General features: G+C 47.8%; 1 protein-coding gene across 8 annotated transcripts in view; it reads right to left on the bottom strand.

The window, feature by feature from the left end:
* Window positions 1-2,811: 2,811 nt before the first annotated feature.
* klhl17 (kelch-like family member 17) overlaps window positions 2,812-24,923 on the bottom strand; it is a 110,017-nt gene continuing 87,905 nt past the window's right edge. For all 8 annotated transcript variants that reach the window (XM_072477957.1, XM_072477958.1, XM_072477959.1 and 5 more), the window contains 3 exons: window positions 23,741-23,814; window positions 15,591-15,772; window positions 2,812-8,195 (listed from right to left, as the gene is read on the bottom strand). In XM_072477957.1, coding sequence (XP_072334058.1) covers window positions 7,967-8,195; window positions 15,591-15,772; window positions 23,741-23,814 — 485 coding nt within the window. In that variant the 3' untranslated portion in view covers window positions 2,812-7,966. The remainder of the gene's footprint in view (window positions 8,196-15,590; window positions 15,773-23,740; window positions 23,815-24,923) is intronic.

The following is a 24,923-nucleotide window of genomic DNA, read 5'->3' as shown; positions in this document are numbered from 1 at the left end:
ATTTATCATGGCCTATCCACCTAACCTGCACATCTTTGGACTGTGGGAGGAAACCGGAGCACCCGGAGGAAACCCACGCACACACGGGGAAGACGTACAGACTCCGCACAGACAGTGACCCAAGCCGGAATCGAACCTGGGACCCTGGAGCTGTGAAGCAATTGTGCTATCCACAATGCTACCGTGCTGCCCTAACACACTGGGTGTGAGAGATGGGACATGCAAGGGATTGCCTCCTCTGTTGGGGCTGATTCAGTTTTGGGGGATCAGTACCCAAAATCAATGGGTAGCCAACTCTGGTTGGGTGTAAAACTGGAGGCTGTACCATATGACCTCCCAACTCGCACCATCATGCCCCAGTACGTCCGGTCCATCCAAATGGACACATTACCTTTTTGCAGCCAATTGAAAAGGCAATAGACTCTTTCCCCAATCAGCTTTGCCTGCTGTCGATCAGCCGTTAATCCCACATTCACAATATTTTATATTACTAAAAATGTAAGTCAAAGAAAATGAAAAAATAAGCAGTTTATTTCAATGTCCCTCCAGTTGTCCTTCTGGGTTGCTTGCAAAACGTGAACTTGATTGTTTGTGTTCGTGCGTGTTCTGATTTTCCAAGAACTCAATTCACGATGAAGCGTTGTTCCAAATATGACCTGATTGTACTCGTACGGCATCAGTTTTATTACCTCCTCCTGACATGCAAGTTCAGAAGGTTGGAGATCAGAGGTTGTGAAAGGTTCATGACCGGTTCAGAGTCTTCTGTGACTCAACGTTTTCGGCCCAAGGACAGTTTCCTAAATATAAATTTAGAGTACCCAATTATTTTTTCCCAGTTAAGGGGCAATTTAGCGTGGCCAATCCACCTACCCTGCACATCTTTGGGGTGAGGGGGCAAAACCCACGCAGACACAGGGAGAATGTGCAAACCCCACATAGACAGTGACCCAGAGCCGGGATTGAACCCGGGTCCTCAGCGCCACAGGCAGCAGGGGCCCTAAGGACAGTTGACACAATTTTGGAATTGCACCAATGGAGTGTCCATCAGCACCCCTTTTGGACAACTGTCACAGTGAAACTATTTGTCTCCTGAAGTGCAGCTTAGGCCTCTCCGTTTTCCAACTAATCCTTCTTTGATACATTTATCTCTTTCCATCTACTCCTTCTGCCTTAAATGAGGTGATATATTGGATGGTAGATGCCAATGGCATGAGGCTCTAGAGCAATCCTCAGGAGAGTGTCCTAGACCCAGCCATCTTCAGCTGCTTCATCAATGACCTTTCTTCCGTCATAAGGTCAGAAGTGGGGATGTTAGTTGACGATTGCACAAAGTTCAGCACCATTCATGACTCCTCAGATACTGAAGCAGTCCGTGCCCTAAAGTAGCAAGACCTGGACAATATCCAGGCTTGGGCTGACAATTAACATCCATGCCACACAAGTGCCAGGCAATGACCATCTCCAACAAGAGAGAGGGTCTAACCATCGCCCCATGAATCCATTACTATCACCATCCTGGGGTTTACCATTGACCAGAAACTGAACTGGACTAGCCATATAAATACTGTGGTTACAAGAGCATGTTCTATGTACACCAGAATGACAGGTAGTGGGATAGCTTGGTCTTGGTTTCGGACAATGCTCAGCACAACATCGAGGGCCGAAGGGCCTGTTCTGTGCTGTACTGTTCTATGTTCTAAGAGAAGGTCAGAGGCTGGCAAACCCGGAGCAAGTAACTCACCTCCTGACTCCCCAAAGATTGTCCACCATCGACAAGGCACAAGTCAGGAGTGTGATGGAATAGTCTCCACTTGCCTAGATGAGTGCAGCTCCAACAATACTCAAGAAGATCAACACCTTCCAGAACAAAGCAGCCCGCTTGATTTCCACCCCATCCACAAATGTACAGCGACAGCAGTGTGTCCCATCTACAAGATGCATTGCAAGGACTCATCAATGCTCTTTAGGCAGCACCATCCAAACACATGACTGCCATCATCTAGAAGGACAAGGACAGCAGACACGTGGGAACGCCACCATCTGGATGTTCCCCTCCAAATCACTCACCACTCTGACTTGGAAATATATCGCCGTTCCTTTACTGTCGCTGGCTCAAAATCCTGGAACTTCCTCCCTAACAGCACTGCAGGTGTACCCAAGCCACAGGGACTGCAGTGGTTGTAGAAGGTGGCTCACCACCACCTTCTTGAGGGCTATTAGGGATGGGCAATAAATGCTGACCTAGCCCGTAGATATAAAGCACAGAGCAGGAGCCAGCAGAGATGAGACACATCTCATAGATTATCATAGAATTTACAGTGCAGAAGGAGGCCATTCGGCCCATTGAGTCCGCACCGGCTCTTGGAAAGAGCACCCTACCCAAGGTCAACACCGCCACCCTATCCCCACAACCCAGCAACCCCACCCAACACTAAGGGCAATTTTGGACACTAAGGGCAATTTATCATGGCCAATCCACCTAACCTGCACATCTTTGGACTGCGGGAGGAAACCGGAGCACCCAGAGGAAACCCACGCACACACGGGGAGGATGTGCAGACTCCGCACAGACAGTGACCCAAGCCAGAATCGAACCTGGGACCCTGGAGCTGTGAAGCAATTGTGCTATCCACAATGCTACCGTGCTGCCCAGCTGTTCCATCAGTCTGAACTGGATTCAAACACAAACCCCCCCCCCCACCGAGATGGAAGAGGCGCTGGTCTGACTTTACTGTTAGCTTCACAATTGATTTAAGTCTCAGCGAAACATTGACAGCTCTCTCTACATCAAAAGGAATTAACTTTGCCGGCTAATGGAAAAAGAAAACACATTTATTTCACAAGTCATCTGATATTGCTTTTTTCTTAAAAAAAGTGTAGTGCAAAGGTAATTAAAACATTTCACACAAGTATGCCAACATAAATTACACATAAATAAGCAACAAGTTTCACATATATTAACTGTAACTTAAAATAAACCCATGGTGCTTCACCCACTCAGTTCAGACATGTCATTTTCTTCATACCAACACATGTAAAGACACAGCCATTGCACTAGGATCTGTTCAGGTGCAATTATCTAAATCGACAAAAAAAAAACATACGTACAACACATAAATTGTATTCTTAGAAAATAAAAATCAGTATCAACTATTTTGACAAGTAACAAGTTTGTGCATTTATATCTTTGTTGCAGCGTGCCTTCCGGTCTTACACCAAACAACCTGGAACCCAACCCCCAGTGCCAGCAAGGGACGGTTTTGCTCTTTGAAGCAAATAATTGTTCTTGGATTTACAGTGGGGAAAATATAACTGAAAGAGGGACAATAAGCATTGCTTTAAAAAAAATTAAATAACAGCTTTGCTTAGAGCTTGGGAGATGCCGTACACATTTTCCATTCCTTATGGTGAAGTCTGTTAACAAATTATAGATAAGTACATTGATTTCTTTAGGAACTACATTGTCGTTTATGACGTGCTTTACAAAGTTAATGGGTGTTAACCACCTTGGCACTATTTACTCCAGAATAAACCTCACAAAAGTTTCTCAAGCACTTTCTAATTGATTTTTAGTCAGGTTGAATTATCGCCCCGATATTTGGTGCTTAAAGAAGCTTATCGGCCCAGCCAAGATGATAGATACAATTCATCTATGATAGGTGCAGGATGTGGTTTCTGACTCAATACCTAATCAAGGTCTTTAAAATGACGAAAGGTTTTGAGAGAGAGTGGATACGGAGATGGGGGGAATTTAATGTCCTTCCCATGGTGAGTTTGGTGGTGGGGGGTTGGGCAGGAGGGTGACGGGTGGGCTGCCTGTCTGCCTCTTTCCCAACTAAGTCTGCAACGGGAATGCTCGGAGCTGGTCTTCCCACCCAATTGAGGCTCTTATGTGGAAAGATAATCTCCGCTGGTATGAACCCATTGGCGGGCAGGAGCCTTGCCATGCGGGGAGCGTGACGAGCAAAATCTTGCCCTGATTGCTTGGGAGATTGTGGGGGAGGGAGAGATCCCTCATTCAAAGGCACTCGGTGCCTGATCGAGGGACTTGCCATCAGGAAAGCTGTCCGGGACGGCACGGTGGTTAGCGCTGCTGCCTCACGCGACAAGGTCCCAGGTTCGATCCCGGCTCTGGGTCACTGCCCGTGTGGAGTTTGCACATTCTCCCCCTGTTTGCGGGGTAGGTGGATTGGTCACGCTAAATTGCTCCTTAATTGGAAAAATAAAATGTTAAAAAAGGAAACAGGGTCCCACTGAGAGTCAGCGCTCCTGAATTAGATGAGGAAAGGCAGGAAGAGGCTTGCGGTCATGGACTGGTTAGACAGGTTTCTGTGCCGTTTACCCTTTGTGATCCAAATTAGTGGCTGGCGTTATCATTAATAATTCAAACCCGTTCGTGGAAAGACTTTATATTGGGCCACCACAGAAACTGAGCTCTCAAAGTGCTTTACTTAAGAACCAATTATGATACAACCCCAAATACTGGATTTGGTAAGATACGAGGGGGATTATAAAATAACAAACTTTTGTGTGGAGCCTCATCACATTGTGAACAAATCTCCAAGTGCTTCACACAAGGAATATATATTTCTGGCGGCCCCGTTACTGTAACATAGACAAATGGGGACAAAGCCCACTTTTCCCAAATACAGATGCTGCAGAAATCATTGAATGTATACCTGGCTGCATATTTATGTAGGATCTGATTTAACATGTCCTTAGACACCTGCCACTCAACAAAAAACTCAAACATACAAGAACTTAAGAATTATAAACGGATAAGATATCTCAAAGCCTTCAAACCAATGTTAACGGTGTTGTTTGATGGACTGCTTAAAATATCCGGTTTTGAAAACTGAAAATAATTTCTTTGGAAACCATTGTGGAAATTGTGTAAAATCCCCAGTCAAACCCCCCTTCACAACTGCATTTTACATAACAAGACATACGATTTTGTTTGAGACATACATTTCCTAGATTTACTATTGCAATTATTTACATGCTAGCTGCTTCCTTTATTAACATTCAGTGTAACCCAGTACAGGAGGTTTTTCTTCTATTTAATATTTACTACAGGGCAGACATATTACTGGCTACTGGAGGTGAATGTAGGTGGAACAAGCTGTTTGCTTCTGATTGGGGATGGGTAGGATGGGGGGGGGTTAGTTCAGTAATCATACGCTCATAGCCGATTGGAGCTCTGTTTGTAAGTGGCCGCTCGCAGGGTTGCGTGTGATTGGTGAATTTACCCCAGGAGTTGTGTACTCCTAGTTTATAGGTCAGGTGACTTGCTTTCAGTGCCAAAATAATAATAATAACCGCTTATTGTCACAAGTAGGCGTCAATGAAGTTACTGTGAAAAGCCCCTAGTCGCCACATTCCGGCGCCTGTTCGGGGAGGCCAGTACAGGGACTGAACCCGCGCTGCTGGCCTTGTTCTGCATTACAAGCCAGCTGTTTAGCCCACTGTGCTAAATCAGCTAAAAGGCTTATTTCAATCCACAAATTGGTGACTTTTGGAGGGACAAAGTTCCTCAAGTACTTCAGTAATGCTAGTTGTCCACACACAATATCCCACACCGCCCAGCCGGCGTCCAGAACATCCCCAGAAGACGAACAGAAATTCCAGGTAAACCAATGCAGAGGAGGGCTTCTTTCTAGCTGCTGCCAACAATATGGCAACGGGTCAGGGCATACCGCCCACCTGTCCACTGCCAGTCGGCAGGTCATGCAACGACAATCAGTCACAGCCAGACCTGTGCTGTCCCCAACTTAGTGCCCCACCCAGGAGTCGGCAGCAAGTCCACTGGCGTTTCCTCTTCCCTAGTCCGGGGTACATGGAGAACAACGATAGCTGTCCCAAATGAGATGATCCTCAGTATTACACCAAGGAATTTAAACCCTCCCCATATATCCGTAACAGGGAGGAACCTTTTGAGGACCAGAATTTTCAGAGACGAGGTAAAATAATAAAAATTGCCTGCTGACATGACGAGAATATTAACCAGAGGGGCCACCTGACCGTGTGATATATGGGTTACAAAGGTGGCCAGCACGGTAGCACAGTGGTTAGCACTGTTGCTTCACAGCTCCAGGGTCCCGGGTTCAATTCCCGGCTTGGGTCACTGTCTGCGGAGTCTGCACGTTCTCCCCGTGTCTGCGTGGGTTTCCTCCGGGTGCTCCGGTTTCCTCCCACACTCCAAAGATGTGCACATTAGGTGGATTGGCCATGATAAATTGTCCCTTGGTGTCCAAAAAAAGGTTGGGTGGAGTTATTGGTTTACGGGGATAGGGTGGAAGTGTGGGCTTGGGTAGGGTGCTCTTTCCAAGGGCCATTGCAGACCCAATGGGCTGAATGGCCTCCTTCTGCATTGTAAATTCTATGATTCTATGAGAATGCACAATGGTGGGTGTGCTAGACAAACACATTGGAATACATTGTCCAATGGAGATGATCAACATGAATAAGCCAAAGTCAGACGCAATATAATCAAAAATGTAAACTGCATAATACTGTTCATTATTCCACACCTTTCATGTATCTCCTCAGAAAAAAAAAATGAATGAAGAGACCCTCACTCACAATGTTTATCAGATTAATCCCCAGTCCTTACTTTCCCATTAAGATCTACAACCAAAGGGCAGCACGGTGGCGCAGTGGGTTAGCCCTGCAGCCTCACGGCGCCGAGGTCCCAGGTTCGATCCCAGCTCTGGGTCACTGTCCGTGTGGAGTTTGCACATTCTCCCCGTGTTTGACTGGGTCTCAGCCCCACAACCCAAAATTATGTGCAGGGTAGGTGGATTGGCCACGCTAAATTGCCCCTTAATTGGAAAAAATGAATTGGGTACGCTAAATAAGATCTACAACCAAAATCTGCCTCCTTTGCTCTATCTGGTAACAACGTCCTGACCAGAGGTAGTCAAAAACTTCAATAAAATACATCTAAACTTAATTAAACAAAATCAAAGACATAACAAGCTGACGGGCTTCACATTTAAAGACACAAGTTAAATGAAACACAATGTCATTACCTCCAGTCAGTGCTGACCTATTGACAATACAAGTGCAGTGATAAAGTGTGAATGTTACAGTAGAATCTCCTGGAGATTATATTATATACCAAAAAAATGAGGTATGTAATTGATTTGTGAATTATTTTTGTTGATCAGTACAAAAAGATGTGGAATAAATAGGTTCACCGGTTACACTCCCGCTGTCATATTTTCTGCATACCACTGTTCTGTCTTGCTCCGTTGAGGCAACCAGAGGGGAGTTGATATGTTGTATAACTGGTAATGCTACATAGCCGTAAAAGATTACTGAGCAAGGGAAGAAAGTGATCTTAAAGGGGAGGGGGTTGGGGGAGTAGAGAAAAGGTGTCCACCACTGGGGTCAGCAACCATTAAGGTACTTGGCCTTGGGTGGGCTGTCATTTATTTTTACTGGAATTAAATAATCGTGCATCATGCCGTGAAAATATTGAATGCAAATGTGGAATATAATTTTGTAAAGAACACAGCCTGTGTTTACTTGGTGGCGAGGTGTTTCGTTATGGAGGTACTCCGACCTTTGCCGAATTTCCAATGACGCTGGCAGCGTCGCCGCCCGCCTCAGTTCTCAGACCCTTGAGGGCTGGCCTCGGGTTGAAAGAAACACAAAAATTCCGCCTGAACGCCGGATGAGTTCAGAACGGACTCCTTCGCCTCAAATGACACCCTTTATATCGTGTGACCAGATCATTGGTGGAGGGATATTGTATCGCTCGATTATACGCTGCTGTTGTTGGCAAACTGCGGACTTGCTCTCAAGACGCTCGTGATGGAAGTGCAATTAAGCCACTATTCACAGTTGTTGTTGTTGTTGAGCAGGACACCCTAAAGAATATGGCACCGGAGCTGGCCTCGTTACGGGCTGCTTTGAAAAGGACTGTGTTCATCATGAGGTAAAGCCAGGCTGTGCTGGAATGTTAGAGGCTGGTTGAAGAAACTGAGAGAGTGGGCGAAGAGGGAGGGGGGAAGTTCAGTAGTTCGAGGACGGCGACCCCCACGCTGCTTCGTCGCGTGAACATGCACGAGGCGGCCACCCATTTATTTGTGCGAGGATTGTATTTCTCAATGGAATTAAGGCTCGAGCTTCCATCATTGCCACCGACTGCGTAAAGCCATCCGTCCATCGCAACAAGGTCATGCGTGCTCCTGAAGACAAGACAGGCAAGGTGAAAACAGCACGGTGGTTGTTACTTTCCCCCTCAAAAGACATTTCTAACTCTCATCTTCCAAGGAGGAGCTCAAACTCAGGAGGATGTTGATCACTAGCACAGTTATAATACAAGCCAGAAAAAACACTGCTGGGGGCGGGGCGGTGGCGCAGTGGTTAGCACTGCTGCCTCACGGCGCCGAGGACCCGGGTTCGATCTCGGCCCTGGGTCACTGTCCGTGTGGAGTTTGCACATTCTCCCCGTATTTGCGTGGGTTTCACCCCCACAACCCAAAGATGTGCAGGGTGGGTGAATTGGCCACGCTAAATTGCCCCTTAATTGGAAAGGTAGAATTGGGTACTCTAAATTTATATTAAAAAAACACTGCTGCTCTTGTTAATCTTTGGAGAGTCCAATGTCAAAGAGAGCTCCAACTTCATTGCTAACATTTGAGCCTGATGAGACAGGAGTGCTCAATCTCAAAATGGTCCCTTTCTATGCTCCTTTCTCGGAGCTACACTCACACCCAGTGGGGCTCAGCACTGGGGACCTCATCGTCAAGACATCGCCTCGGAGAGTGCAGCGCTCCGACATTTAGCCACTGAATCGTGAGCCGGGGTTACGTGCAGGAGTCCGAAGTGGGCGTTGACCCAGTGACCTTCTGACGCAGAGACAAGATGGTGCCATTGAGCTAAAGCTGGCATGGCGTGTAATGTTGCGGAAACTCCCCCCCCCCCCCAGCAATTTGATATCGCGCTGTGAATCCCGAATTGAGAGACTAGCTGCCTAGGAAGGAGACAGGATACTAAACTCTCTTTAACAAACGGACCCCGAGACCGGTGAGATTCCCGTACTGCAGACACAGCCACAGTATTTCCCTAGATCTATGGAATTCCTCACCCATTTGTTTTGGTGAGGTGTAGGGCGGCGCGGTGTCGCAGTGGTTAGCACTGCTGCCTCACGCCGCCGAGGACCCAGGCTCGATCCCGGTTCACTGTCCATGTGGAGTTTGCACATTCTCCCCGTGGGTCTCACCCCCGCAACCCAAAAACGACGTGCAGGGTAGGTGGATTGGCCACACTAAATTGCCCCTTAATTGGAAAGAAAAAAGAATTGTGTGCTCTTGATTTATTTAAAAAATAAGAAGTTTTGGTGAGGTGTGGGGGAGCCTGCAAGCCGGTGTTCTGCATTTGGGCCTTGTGCTCATTGCAGAATACGAACCAGGCCAGACAGTGTCAGCAGCCTGGCTTCCCTCCTACCTCCAGTGACTTTTTAAACTGGGAGCTGCCTTGCTATCAGCCCTCGCTCATGAGCCGCAATGTCAAGATCCACCTTGCCCTACTCGTGACGCTGTACTAGGATCTGGTGTACAGTATCGCAGGTACAAACGGCACATGCAGGCGAAGTCAGCACTGCGAGTCCAGGCAACACACCCCGAGTACAGAGGAGCAAACGCAGCAATTCCTTGCCACAAGATTGCAAGCACTGAATCAGTCAAGTGTGGTTCAATGCAAGAATTTCGAGCATAGCATTAGATCTTCCCTCGTGATCCAAGTATGCAAGACGCCACGTCCTTATCTGCGATCTCCCAAATAGCTTCTTGTTCCAGGATTTTGTCTGCTTTATTTGGCCTGCAAAGGGAAGCAACGCGGAGGAATAATAAATGTTATATTTTGGAGATTGGGGCTTTTACTCTGTTAATGTTGTTGACCTGAACAAGTCTCAACAGAAACATTCATAGTTTTATTTAACTGCTGAATGTGGTTTGTCCCGTTTTGAAATACTTTTCCTGACGTGTATCAGATATTTCCTGAAACTGAACCCAAGGCTAGAGGAGGTGGTGGTGCAGTGGTATGGTCACTGGACCAATAGCCCAGAGACCAGGGGTAACGGGCTGGGGACCAGGGTTCAAATCCAATAAAATCTGCAATTAAAAGTCTAATGATGGCCATTGTCGATTGCTGTAAAAACCCACCTGGTTCATTAATGCCCTTCAGGAAAGGAACTCTGCCGCCCTTACCCGGTCTGGCCTATATGTGACTCCAGACCCACAGCCGTGTGGTTGACTCTTTAAATGCCCTCTGAAATGGCCGAGCAGGTTACTCAGGTCAAGGGCAATTAGGGATGGGCAATAAATGGGCAGCACGGTAGCATTGTGGATGGCACAATTGCTTCACAGCTCCAGGGTCCCAGGTTCGATTCCCGGCTTGGGTCACTGTCTGTGCGGAGTCTGCACGTCCTCCCCGTGTGTGCGTGGGTTTCCTCCGGGTGCTCCGGTTTCCTCCCACAGTCCAAAGATGTGCAGGTTAGGTGGATTGGCCATGATAAATTGCCCTTAGTGTCCAAAATTGCCCTTAGTGTTGGGTGGGGATAGGGTGGAGGTGTCGACCTTGGGTAGGGTGCTCTTTCCAAGAGCCGGTGCAGACTCGATGGGCCGAATGGCCTCCTTCTGCACTGTAAATTCTATGATAAATGCTGTCTCGGCCAGCGAGGGCCACATCCTATGAATGAATTTGTAAAAAAGCACTACCTTCTGCTGATGAGGGTCCCCGTTGCCAGCGCTAGACCCTGCCTCACCCCAAACCCAGGACAGACCAGGTTTGCCATGGGTACAGTTTCCTGCCACAGGCTTATAAGGGAATAGGCCAGAGGTGTCACTGGTTCCAAGGTTCTCCTTGGAACAGAGAAGGCGAAGTGGAGATTGGAAAGAAGTGTTCAAAATCATCATCAACTTCGATGGAAGGAATACGGAGGATATGTTTCCAGTGGTAGATGGGCTGGTTACCAGAGGACACGAGACGACATGAGGGGTGGGGGGGGGGAATCGCCTTCAGTCCCCACCACAACATACCCAGCTTAGCCACTTCATCCCTACTCCAGAGGCTGAACCCCAATCTGACCCTGATTCCGACCAAATATCCCCTCCGTCGCCAACTACTGCCTACTTCCATCTCTGCAACATCATGGACGGTGGGATTGGGTTGGAGAACTCTTTCTCGGCCGCCACAGACACAATGGGCCGAATGGCCTCGCCTTCTCCTGCAGCTCATCTGCTGTTGAAACCCTCGCGGAGGCCTTTGTTAGCTCTGGGTTACTGGGTTATGGGGATAGAATGGAGGTGTTGACCTTGGGTAGGGTGCTCTTTCCAAGAGCCGGTGCAGACTCGATGGGCCGAATGGCCTCCTTCTGCACTGTAAATTCTATGATAATCTATTCCAAAGCTCCTCTGGCCAGCCTCCCACCCTCCATAAACCTCAACTCATCCAAAGCTCTACTGCCCCTATCCTAACTGGCACCAAATCCCGTTTCACCAGCACTCCTGTGCTGTCTGGCATCGGCCAAGTTGACCATTCAGTTTGCTCGGTTATTCTCCATTGCCTGAGCCACACTCGGGCACCTCCCTCGCGTACAGTCAGATCAGGAACTCACCGTGTAGTGACTGTGGGCGCTGATGCACATTCCCACCATTCCCACTCCTCCATTTACGGCTTAATCATTTCTTCCCCTCCGTCAGCAATTTGGTTTTCCCCTTCTTCTCCAAACCACACACATTCTACAGACACCAGTGTGGGCTGGAAATATTTGGCAGTTCTCCACTGCATGCAAAAGGGCATGTCGGAGCGATTGTCCTTCTCTCAATACCTGTGAGTGTGTGTGTGTGTTGGGAGAGACCAGGATTTATCCAGGTGTTGGAACTGGTATGTGTGGAATCTCTGTCTCGAATCCCCACATTCACCTATTTAAAGCATTCTGGGTGCTGGCGGTCTGTGCAGCCGAGAGAGGCTGGTGTGTGTGTTGCAGAATGAATTGCTCAGCTATTTTCCAGTACCTTGGTGACAATGGAAGAAAAGGAGAAGGCTTGCATTGGTATAGCACCTGTCACAATCTCAGGATGAGGCTGAAGTACTTTTGAAGCACTGTCACTGTTGTAAGGTATGACGGACAACAGCCAAACTGACCACATAACCGGTTTGTGTAATCAATGGGGCGCAGTGGTTAGCACAGTTGCTTCGCGGCGCCGAGGACCCGGGTTCGATCCCGGCCCCGGGTCACTGTCCATGTGGAGTTTGCACATTCTCCCCGTGTCTGCGTGGGTCTCACCCCCACAACCCAAAGATGTGGCAGGTAGGTCTCACTAAATTGGCCCTTCATTGCAAAAGAAAATTGGATACTTTAAATTTAAAAGAACAATTCGGCACAAGTGGGAAAATGGGGGGGTGGGGGGTGGAATGAGAACTGCCCTGATGTTCTTCGAAACACGTACGTCCACCCGAGAGGATAGACGCAGCTTTGGTTTAACATCGCAACCAAAAGGCGACACTGCCGGCAGTACAGCACTCCCTCAGTACTGCAGCAAAGTGGCAGTCCTTGCGCACAAGCCTCTGGAGTAGGACCCCAGCCCATAACCGGGAGGCGAGAGTGTCGACACTGAGGCACAGCTAAAACCTACAAAGGGGCGCAGTTTGATCCACTGCCTGGTGAGCTCTCCTGGCACACACATGGCTATCATGTGACATCTGGGAAGGTTGAAAGGTTAACCTGCCCTGGTTGACCTGTTGAGTGTTTTCACTACTGCCTGGTTGCATTTATATCACAGATATCAGCAGATCTTGATGTCCTGAATGAAGGTCGATCCACCAATAAATGTAACAAGACCCAGAGCAGTTTATATCAGACTACGATAGAAAATGATGAAAATGCAAAGCAGGTCAGGCAGCACCTCAAAACAGGAAAGACAGAGTAAACGTTTTGGGTTTGTTCCATTCAATGAAGGGTTTCTGAGTGAGTCTTTATGTTTTCTCTTCCTGTTACACATGCGCTGTGTATGTCCAGAGTTATTATTTCTCTTTCAGGCAATCCACTGCCGCAGATGACTCGCTAGAATGTGGCATATTTCAATCATCTGGGGTCATCTTACAAACCTGCGTGTTCGGAGGGCAGTCCGCGGACAAATTTCCCACTCGCTCATTAAACCACCCCTTCACCCATTGAATCCCAACAGTGCAGAAGGAGGCCAATCGGCCCATCGAGTCTGCGCTGACCCTCTGAAAGGGCACCTCGCCTAGGCTCATTCCCCTACCCATCCCATCTCCCTAACCCTGGAACCCCACCTAACCTGCACAAGCTTGGGGCGGCACGGTGACACAGTGGTTAGCACTGCTGCCTCAGAGCACCAGGGACCAGGGTTCGATTCCCACCTCGGGTGGCTGTATGTGTGGAGTTTGCATATTCTCCCCGTGTCTGTGTGGGTTTCCTCCGGGTGCTCCGGTTTCCTCCCATGGCCCAAAGATGTGCAGGTTAGATGGATTGGCCGTGTTAAAGATTGCCCCTAGTGTCCAGAGATGTGCAGGTTCGCTTCCGGGCGGGGTGGGCAAAGACAGGGTGCTATTTCGGAGGGTCAATGCAAACACGATGGGCTGAATGGCCTCCTTCTGTACTGTGGGGATTCTATGACTAAGGGGCAATTTATCATGGTCAACCAACCTAACCTGCCTATTTGGCAAGCCCAACATGAGCCTGAGGAACTTGAGGCAGAAGACGTTTGTGAATAATGACCTACTTATACCTATCTGTGGACTGGAACGGCTTCCTCTTTCCTCCCTCTGTTTAATTTGCATTCTGCCAACTTCAAATTGTTCTGTGCAGAGAAATGGCAGTTTGGCACAGATTATATTTTGCTTAAACATTCCTTATCTTTAATTTTGCACTGTCGGAATATAAAAGGGTATGAACAGGTCACCATAAGCCAGTTAGTTGTTTGTGCACCATTATTCACTGTGTCATTAAAGGGCTCTTACCACTTTTTGTTTTATTTTAAATATTTGGCATAAAACAATGAACAATGGAGCATCTGAAACCTCTGCAATGTTTTTGTATAATGCAATGTTCCCCTCTTGTGGCCCAGGGCCCTTTGCTGGCCTGGCAAGCTGAACAAAGAGGTTTCAATTTGTAATGCCTGCTCAAACTTTGGAAAGGGGCGGTTCTGACCCCCCCCCATCGTGACCTCCGGACCCCCCCCCCCCCAAACTGCTCACCTTACCGGTTAGGGGCCCCTTGATCCCCCTCCCCTCCCTACCCCCACCCCACGCACCCACGCATCCCGGTCCCTGGCGCAGGTAAGATGCCACCTGGGCACCCTGGCAGTACTACTGGGCAGACTGGCAGCACAGCTTGAGCGCCCGAATGGCACTGCGAGGGTACTCCCCTGACCATAGGCCGACGACCCGGGCGTCCGGCCGGGATCTCCAAGGCGACGGGATTCAATCCTGGGACAACCAACGTACACACATTGAACTGTGCCTAACTGCTCACTCGAATATGTAAATTTAGGCCCCACCCATGGTGGGCGAGATCCAGATCACGACGTCTCGCGTTAGATCTCGCGAGGCACGATGAGCCGGGTAAATCTGTCGAGAGGCCTTTGGACCACGCCCAATATGTGTCCTTGATTTTCCCACCAGTGGAAACATTTTCTCATCATCTAGTCTGTCCAATGCCTTTAATGTTTTAAACACCTCAAATCAGATTGACTTCTATCTTCTCAACTCAAGGGAATGCAAGCTCACTTTAGGCAACCTGCCCTTGTAATTTAACGCCTTAAAGCACGGATATAATTCAGGTGAATCTACACTGGACGCCCTCCAAGGCCAGGCTAACTTGCATAGAATCCTGACAGTGCAGGAGACCATTCGACCCATCGAGAGCACACTGAAAAACTTAGCGTGGCCACCTAACCTGCGCATCTTTAGATTGTGGGTGGAAACCGGAGCACCCGGATGAAAGCCACACAGACACGGGGACCCATTCAGTGCAAACTTCACACAGCCACCCAAAGCCAGATTTAAACCCGGGTCTCTGGCGCTGTTAGGCAGCAGTGCTAACCACTGTATCACGGTGCTGCCCTTACCCAGGCCCACGCCACCACCCTATTCCTGTAACCCCCACCTAACCTTTTGGACACGAAGGGACAGTTTAGCATGGCCGATCCACTTAACCCGCACATCTTCGCGCTGTGGGAGGACACCGGAGCACCCAAAGGAAACCCACACATAGAACATAGAACATACAGTGCAGAAGGAGGCCATTCGGCCCATCGAGTCTGCACCGACCCACTTAAGTCCTCCACAGTCATGGGGAGAACGTGCAGACTCCGCACAGTCACCCAAGGTCGGAATCAAATGGCGCTGAGGCAGCAGTGCTAACCACTGCACCACCGTCCTACCTGCGGTGTGTCGTTCATTACTGAATGTAATGGTCCAGATGGGGATCTGACCTACGTTCTATGCAACTAACTCACCCAATATGTGAACTGCAATCTTGTAACGTTGCCTGCTTAGAAAGAGACCGACAAGTTAATGTATTGTAAACTAAGAGAGCACAGGGACATACAAACCTTCTGATGTTCATGGGTGCCACACTCTCCCAAGTGTTTGTTTTTGGATTATATCTTTCCACCGAGTTAAGGCAGCTAGTCCCATCATTGCCACCGGCGACGTACAGCATCCCCTCCAGTACCGCCACGCCAGCACTGCTCCGCCGACTCAGCATATTAGCGATATTGGTCCAGGTGTTGCTCTGCACAAGGAAACCATGAACAGTTCAGAGAAGGAAACAGGGAAACGGTACAGAAGGTTCGAAAGACCGAGGCTGAAAATGCTACACAGACCTGCAGACAAATATACATGTGCAGACACACGCATGCACATGCACACACACACACACACACACACACGATAGTTGCAACACAAAAGAGTTTTCTTTGATTTGGACACAATGTATTTGGTTCCACTAGACTTGCTTCACAGCTCAATGTCTCTAGGTGACACTACACTATCACTTCCGCTGAAATAAAGTGGACAGGATTCTTCCTTGCTTTACTGCAAAGTTACCTGGATATTCAGAGAAGTACAAACACGCATTTTGGGACATGCAAAGCTAGGGACTATCTGTGTCAGCAATCTGAAATAGAAGTCAAAAATGTCTGCAGTAAGATAAGTGGAATTCTTAAAGCATAACAAGTTTTGTTTGAAAAAGGTTCCACATCAACAATGAAATGGAGAACAGGGACATGGCAGAGAAGCTAAATTTGTCCACCTTCACAAAAGAAGACACAAAACATCTCCTAGAAATGCGAGGCAGCCACGGGACATGTGAAACTGAGTAACTAAAAGAAATTATTAGTAAAGAGGTAGGTTATCGGGCAGCACGGTGGCACAGTGGTTAGCACTGCTGCCTATGGCGCTGAGGACCCGGGTTCGAACCCGGCCCTGAGTCACTGTCCGTGTGGAGTTTGCACATTCTCCCCGTGTCTGCGTGAGTTTTCGCCCCCACAACCCTAAGATGTGCAGGGTGGGTGGATTGGCCACGCTAAATTGCCCCTTAATTGGAAAAAAATAATTGGGTACTTCAAATTTATATGAAAAAAAAGAGGTATGTTACAATCCCAGGTGATATTAAAACTGGACGGGAAGATCCCAGAATGGAACCCTGGCTCAAAAGACCGTAAAATTTATTAAAAATCAACCGTGGAGGAACAATGCCATAGGACCGCTAATTAGTTTTAGTAACAAGAATTTTTTTTAAAAATGGAACATGAAAAACTGGATTATAATACAATACTCCATTACTCCCCTCACCTTTAGGTCAACCGTTACACACAGGCTTTAAGATTAACATGGGTGACACAGTACACTTGAAGCTACAATGGCCTCAATGGCACACAAAGTCCTTTTTAGAAACACAGATTGGCTGTGGTCAAACACGCACTCCACTCTGATCCCAAGTTAGTGTCTGTGGATTGCTCCTCAGAACCCCCCCCTGGATTATTGTCACATGAGTTTCCAAGCACCACTCCCAAAAAACAAGTTTTAAAACCTTCTCTCACCATAAGACTTTCCATTAACAGGTTGCATTCAGAAATCCACGCCACGTTTTCCAAAGGACCCTTCAAAAAGAGCTTCCGATCTACTTCTACCAGCAAATCAGCCCCATGTTTTACACCAACCCGTTTTAGGATTTCTTTGTCTCGACTAACTACCACGGTGAACACAAACTCTGGTTTCCAGCCAATACGGTCTTCCCGATTAATATAAAAATTGTTTTGCAGATTGTAGCAAGACATTCCAAACTTTAGAATTACTTGAGAAATTTTAGCTTCTCACCAGCCAACCACTTCTTATCTTTGTCTGTGCTGTCCACGAACAATATCCTGTTCTATTTCCAGATTTCTGGAATCAACCATCCTTTAGTTCCTCTGGAGCCAACCTTCTTGCATTTTACTGCTTTGAGCATAGCTATGAGAGTTCCTTCCTGCTCTCTCCCTGTCTCCAACTGCTATCGGCAGAGCTGTGGGAGATGTTCCCTGTCCGGTGGTCACTCTGCACTTATTGCCCTGACTTCTAGTTAAAACTAAAGAACAAAAGGAAGTTTTTTCCCTTGCAAGAGCCTTTAGTTGCCAAGCAACTATATTCACTCTTCATGCCGTAGCTCCCTCTATCACAGTTGGCACTTAACCAACCCCCACACATTGTTTGTCCAGCATGAATCTAACTAGGTCCCTTCCAAGTACAGAAACATTAAATTAAATCCACCTGAAACTTTATTTCTAATGTTTATCAATACAAATATAAACCCCTCAAACTACCTTTGTTTTTCTTATTGGTAGTTTTTTTATTTTTAAAAATATGTTTATTCTTTTTCACATTTTCATCAAATTTACACACACCCCAACAAATAATCAACAGTAACAAATACAATGGCAATACCCTGGCCAACAATCCCTTCATCCCAATCACCCCCACTCAGCCCCCAACATTTTAAATACAAACACCAAATAAAAAGAATCAGGGATCCAACATCACCCCACATAGTCACCAGCAACATACACAGTCCAACCCCTCCTCCCCTCCAACGTTCGATGTCATCCAATTCTTGAATGTCCATTGAGAAACAAAGCCCATGAATTGTAGAACCCTTCCATCCTTCCCCTTAACTCAAACCTCACTTTCTCGAGAGTTACGAACTCCAGCAGATCCCCCGCTACGCCAGGGCACAGGGTGAGAAGCTGACCTCCACCCCAACAGGGCAATCAACGATGAGAAGGCTAAGACATCTGCCTCCACACCCGCTTCCAACCCCGGCCGATCCGACACCCCGAATATGGCTTTTAGGGGACCTGGTTCGAGTCTCAGATGCACCACCTTCGAGATTACCCTGAAGACCTCCCTCCAATACCCCCCCAGTTTTGGACAGGACCAAGACATACGAATGCGATTTATCAGCCCAAAGCTCCCGCACAAAGTGGAAGCGTTCACCCTCCACAGCACCTCACACCACAACCCCTCCTCCATGCCCTCCCCCAACTCTTCCTCCCACTTTATCTTAATCCCCTCCAGCAATACCTTATCCTCTCCCAGAATCACCCCATAAATTGCTGACATCACCCCCTTCTCCATTCCCCCTGTCGTCAGTACCTCTCCAACAGTGTGGGGGCCGGCGCCACCGAAAAGCTCTGTACCTCCTTCCTGGCGAAATCCCAGACTTGCATGTATCTAAACACCACCAACCCATATTTCGCACCCCACCCCTCCAATCCCGCAAACTGGCCCCCAAAAACAAATCCTTTAATGCCCTAACTCCCCTATTCTCCCATCTCCGAAAACTCCCATCCCACTTCCCTGGCTTTGCTTCCCCGGAATCTTGCTTCCCCCGAATCGGCATTTCCCTTGACCCCATGCACAACCTAAAGTGCTGGCGCAACTGCCTCCAGATCTTCAACGTCCCCACTACCACTGGACTCCTCGAATATTGCCCCTGGGCCTTCAGAAGCGGCGCTGTTGACAACACCCTCAGCCCCGACCCCCTGCACAAACTCTCCTCCATTCTAACCCATTGGGAGACCTCCCCTCGAACCCAACTCCTCACCTTCTCCGCATTCGGCACCCTGTAATAATACAGTAAGTTCGGGAGACCCAACCCCTCTGACTGCCGTCCTCTCTGCAACAGTACCTTCTTATTCACCCCCCACTCCCCCATATAAACAAGGTAATCATCTTTTTTACTGCCTTAAAAAATCCCGTTGGCAGGACGATCGTCAGGCACTGGAAAATAAACAAAAACCGCGGCAACACATTCATCTTAATTACCTGTACCCGACCTAGTACTTGAAAAGTTAACAGGATTGAAGATTGATAAATCCTCTGGACCAGATGAGCTTCATCCCAGTGTGCATAAGGTGGCTAAAGGGATAGTGGATGCATTGGTAGGTATCTTTTAACCTTCTATAGATTCTGGAAAGGTTCCTGTGAACTGGAACGTATCAAATGTAACCCCACAATTTGAGAAGGAAGGAAAAGGGAAAATGGCAAATTTTACCTGTTAGTAGTAGGGAAAATGTCAGATTCTATTTTAAAAGATGTGATAACTGGACATTTGGTTTAAAAAAAAATGTTTTTATAAATTCAGAATACCCAATTATTTTTTTCCAATTAAGGAGCAACTTAGCATGGTCAATCCATCTGCACATCTTTGGGTTGTGGGGGTGAGACCCACGCAGACACGGGGTGATTGGACAGTGACCCGGGGCCGGGATCGAACCCGGGTCCTCAGCGCTGTAGGCAGCAGTGCTAACCACTGCGCCACCGTACCGCCCCCGGATAACTGGACCATTAGAAAAAAAATGGTAGTATTGGGCAGAGTCAATATGGAGGACTGAAACGGAAATCATGTTTGACAAACATTTTGAGAGTTTTTTGAGGATATTGACGGAAATCTACTCGTGTGGATTGAAAAGTAGTCAACAGACTGAAAGCAGAGTTTAGAAATAAACAGATAATTCTCAGGATGGCAGTAGGTAGGATCAACTGTCATATTTCCAAATTTACTGTTGACACCAAACAGGGTGGGAATGCAAGTTGTGAGGAGGATACAAAGAGGTTTCAAGTGGACTTGGAATGTGAAGGCAATGGGCTGGAACATGGCAGATGGAATATTGGGTGGATTCTTACCAAAAAATGACAAAGTGTCAGTTCCGGTGTGAAAAACGGTGCGACTACGGCCAACAATTTATCACGGACGTTTGAGCATCTTTACCGAAAAAAAAAAGTGAGTGGGTGTGGTTTACACCGTCGCTCTGGCAGGTCGGAACCTCTACCCGGCTCTAACCATACCAGGGCGCCAGGTTTAAACGGCATCCTGACCAGCGTTGCAGTCCAACGGCTCCCAGCCCATCACAGCAGTGTCAAGAGCTCTCTCTACCCTCCCCCCACTATTCCCCCGCCCCACGACAATCATCACCAGCAAACCTCCACCCCACCCAATATTCACTGCTGGCATCCCCCGCCCCCCCCCGCAACATTCAGCATGGTATTCCCTGACCCCTCCCCCCATAAACATTCGCTCTCCCCACCCTCTTGCCCACCAACACATATATGCACCACACCCCTGAGATGAGGGGAAAAGGGGTCAAATCTTTGGAATTCACTGCCCCAGAGGGCTATGGAAGCTCAATCATTGAGCCTGTTCAACAGAACAATTGGATACTAATGACATCCAGTGATATGGAGATAGCACAGGAAAGTGATGTGGAGGGAGATGGTCAGTCACGATCTAATTGAACGGGACAGCAGACTCAACGGGCCAAACGGTCTACTCCTGCACCTATGGTCTCGGTTCTACAAAGGAATAGCTGAATCTTGGGAATATTTTAAAATAGGCTCCAAGCCTATTTTAACAGTATTTCAGTTCTTGAGTTTAAACACAAGACATAGATGGAGGAGACAAATTGAGCAATGGATTTGGATTTTGTTTATTGTCACGTGTACCAAGGTAGAGTGAGAAGTATTTTTCTGCGAGCAGCTCAACAGATCATTAAGTACATGAAAAGAAAAGCAAATAAAAGTAAATACATAATAGGGCAACACAAGGTACACAATGTAACTACATAACACTGGCATCGGGTGAAGCGTACAGGGGTGTAGTGTTAATGATTGAGCAAAACATGTGAGAAACCTTGCAGCCATTACCAGTGGGTGATACCGTACAGGGGTTACAACCACAATGCTCTAACCAAGGAGCTGGGCGGTTCTAACATTGCTACCAACTGAGCCAGTCTGAGTCTTAGATTGTCTCCATCTTCAGGGAGAGGTTTGTAATCTGGATCTCCAGACTGAGCGATTTAGAGGATTGTGCAATGTTCTAGTCCCATCTCCAAGTCATACCCCACTGGGTGCATGTTAATGAAATTACCCCTTACTTAGCTCATGTTCTATTTGAGCAACGACTGCCATTGGTGAAAAAAACCTACATTGTCTTGCCCACTGACAAGACTCGAAACTTTTTCTCATATGTTACATTTAACGGCGGATAAGTTTGGCCACTATTTTTAGGATTGTTTCCACACTCTTAGTGAAATGTCACGTCTCATTCGGTGCCAAGTAGTTGCAGAGTTGTCTGTGTGATATGCCTTCCGACGGGAATCTCCTTCGCTCCATAACTTGGGTCAGAACTTTCATTCCTGAGTCGGGAGCGCAAAGTTGAGAAAATCCCAGCCTCTGCAAACCAGACTCTGAAGAAAGAGCCTTGGTGGTTCAGATTTTGGTTCGGGGCAAGGGCTGGTGTAGCTGTGTTACGGTTAGGGAGTGCGGAACACCACCTATGAACACCAAACAATGCAGAGGCAGCCACAGGGTCTACCGGAGGTTGGGGCCGGCCTTGTGGAAGCCCCAACTTGGTTATCTGGGCCTCGCAAGGAAAAGAGTAAAACAAAAAAAAAACAAAGTCTGCTAACTCTCATCACTCACCCACACACATACGCCCCATGTCCCACCCATACCAACCTATGACATTCCCCCCCCCCCTCCCCCCCCCGTGGCTCCCCCATACTCTCCAAGTCAACCTATGCCCTTCCACCCACCTCCCACTTCCTTCATTACAAACAGCAAGTACTGAAAGACTCAGCACTTCAGGCAGCATCTGAGGAGAAAGAAGCCATGTTCGGGTTTCGAGCATGATCGACTCTCCTTCAGAACTCCGGAGTCCAGTTCCGACGAAGAGCCATGGTGGACTCAAAATGTTAACTCTGTTTGTTTTGTCACAGCTGCTGCCAGGCCTGCTGAGTATTTCCCCCACTTATTTTTATTTCCAATCTCCAGCATCCATCGGGTTTTTCTTTGATTCCCATGTTCCAGGCAATTTAAATACCTTGACGATTCCAATCAGTTTATCCATTTTGCCCACATATTCATGTTGAATTTTAACAATCCCAAAATACTCTTCATCTTTTCCAAAGCTTACCTTGATAATTTAAATATGCATTTTCAGGTTTAAGCTGAGTTTCCCAGATCCCGGGATTCTCCCCCATCAACAGAGACCAAACGTGATGACCACCCCGAGGGGTTCGGAGGCCACTGGAGTCCCTGGGTGGTTGGCACCCAAGCAGTACCAGTCTCGCACTGCCCGGTTGACACTGCCAAGGGGCAAGGTCTGAGAGGGGCATGGTCATTTCCGCTGGTGAGTAGTGGGCGGTAGGTTTGTCTGGAGATTGGCTTGATCTCCGAAGAGCCGACCTTTAGGTCCAAAAAATATGATAAGGCGGTGGTGGATTGTGACGGGAATCACCCCCAAAATGATAGTTTGTCACTGTTTGGAGAATTTTGCCCCATGTTTCCTGCAACACAATAGGGACTGCACTTTAACAACATAAAAGCAATTTGTTCCTGTAATGCACTTGGAACATTCCGAGCGTGCGGACGGAATTATATAAATTCAAGTCTTTCTTTAAGACTGGATATCTTAATATTTCTAGAGGGTTGTCCTCACTTGTAAGTGTGAAAGCCACTATGCTAACATACCCCACAGGAGTTCCAGCGTGTACAGTGCCACCCTCTCATACAACTGTGTACACAAGCCCAATGTGAAAGAAGCGGATTAGATTCCTCTGTGTTGCTCATTACCAGTGAGTACTAGAGGCAAGTGTGACATCTACTGGTGTACGATATTACAAATGGCAGCTCCCTCATTGCTGTACTTTATACAGTGAGCTAGCGGCATCTAATTGAAGGTGAGAATTTATTACCAAGGTTTGTAATCTGTGAAAACATCTAAATTCACACATTTCGAGATGAGACTTTGTCAATTACAGATTTGATCAATTACTTTGCATCACCCAGCGAATCAAGTGACAATAATACTTGTGTCTGAGGACAGAAAGGCAGGCAAACCATCATTTGTAGCCCAGATCCACTTTTGAAATTCTTTGTCACGGGTTTGTTTGAGTGCAGTGATCCTCTCTGCTCATCTTTTCCGAATCCCCCACCATAAGAATGTGCAGTGATATCGTTCCTAGTCCAGAAGACTTTGGGAAGAGGTCCAGAGATGTTGCAGGTGGAATGAAAAGTGGGTGAATTTAACAGCACCGCCAGAAGTGACCGAGCTACACAAGCAGATTTCCTTAGAAACCCATTTGGACCCTGCTCAAATCCACACCCTGGCCCGAGAACAGAATGGGGTTGAAAAAGCAGCAGATATATTTGAGAGTTGAATTACCTGGGGATCATATTTTTCGACTGTTGCCAAGTGGGAGGAACTGTCATATCCACCGACAGCGTACAGATTCCCATCTGAAAGAACAGCACTTTTTGAAACACACTTAATGACTTATGGGTTTCTTTGACTAATCAGACTGGTTTCCGACACACAGACAAACCCCTCACCGTGTTCAGAACCTCACAGAATCGCTACAGTGCAGAAAAAGGCCCTTCGGCCCACCAAGTCAGCACCGACCTCTGAAAAGAACACCCCACCCAGGCCCAGTCCCCAACTCTCTCCCCATAGGGCAGCACGGTGGCCTAGTGGGTTAGCACAGCTGCCACGCGGCGCCAAGGTCCAAGGTTCGATCCCGGCTCTGGGTCACAGTTCGTGTGGAGTTTGCACATTCTCCCCGTGTCTGTGTGGGTTTCGCCCCCACAACCCAAAGATGTGCAGGGTAGGTGGATTGGCCACGCTAAATTGCCCCTTAATTGGAAAAAATAATTGGATAATCTAAATTTATTTAAAAAACACTTTATCCCCGTAACCCCCACCTAACCTTTTATAAAAAAAAATTTAGAGTACCCAATTCATTTTTTTTCCAATTAAGGGGCAATTTAGCGTGGCCAATCCACCTAGCCTGAACATCTTTGGGTTGTGGGGGCGAAACCCACGCAAACACGGGTAGAATGTGCAAACTCCACACGGACAGTGACCCAGAGCCGGGATCGAACCTGGGACCTCGGCGCCGTGAGGCAGCAGGGCTAACCCACTGCGCCACCGTGCTGCCCTCCCCCACCTAACCTGCACATCTTTGGACAGTGGGAGGAAACTGGAGCACCCGGAGGAAACCCACGCAGACACGGGGAGAACATGCAGACTCCGCACAGATAGTCACCCAAGGCCAGATTTAAACCTGGGACTTTGCCCTGTTAGACAGCAGTGCTAACCACTGTGCTGTCCCTTACCTAGGCCTTCACCCTCACCTCTCCCTGTAACCCCACCTAACCTTGTGGACACAAAAAGCATCTGGGTGGCACTGTAGCACAGAGGTTACACTGTTGCTTCACAGCACCAGGGTCCCAGGTTCGATTCCCGGCTTGGATCACTGTCTGCGTGGGTTTCCTCCGGGTGGTCCGGTTTCCTCCCACAAGTCCTGAAAGACGTGCTTGTTAGGTGAATTGGACATTCTGAATTCTCC

Source organism: Scyliorhinus torazame, chromosome 16, assembly GCF_047496885.1.
Source record: "Scyliorhinus torazame isolate Kashiwa2021f chromosome 16, sScyTor2.1, whole genome shotgun sequence".
Taxonomy (NCBI): Eukaryota; Metazoa; Chordata; class Chondrichthyes; order Carcharhiniformes; family Scyliorhinidae; genus Scyliorhinus; species Scyliorhinus torazame.
This window is presented reverse-complemented; position numbering and strand designations above follow the sequence as displayed.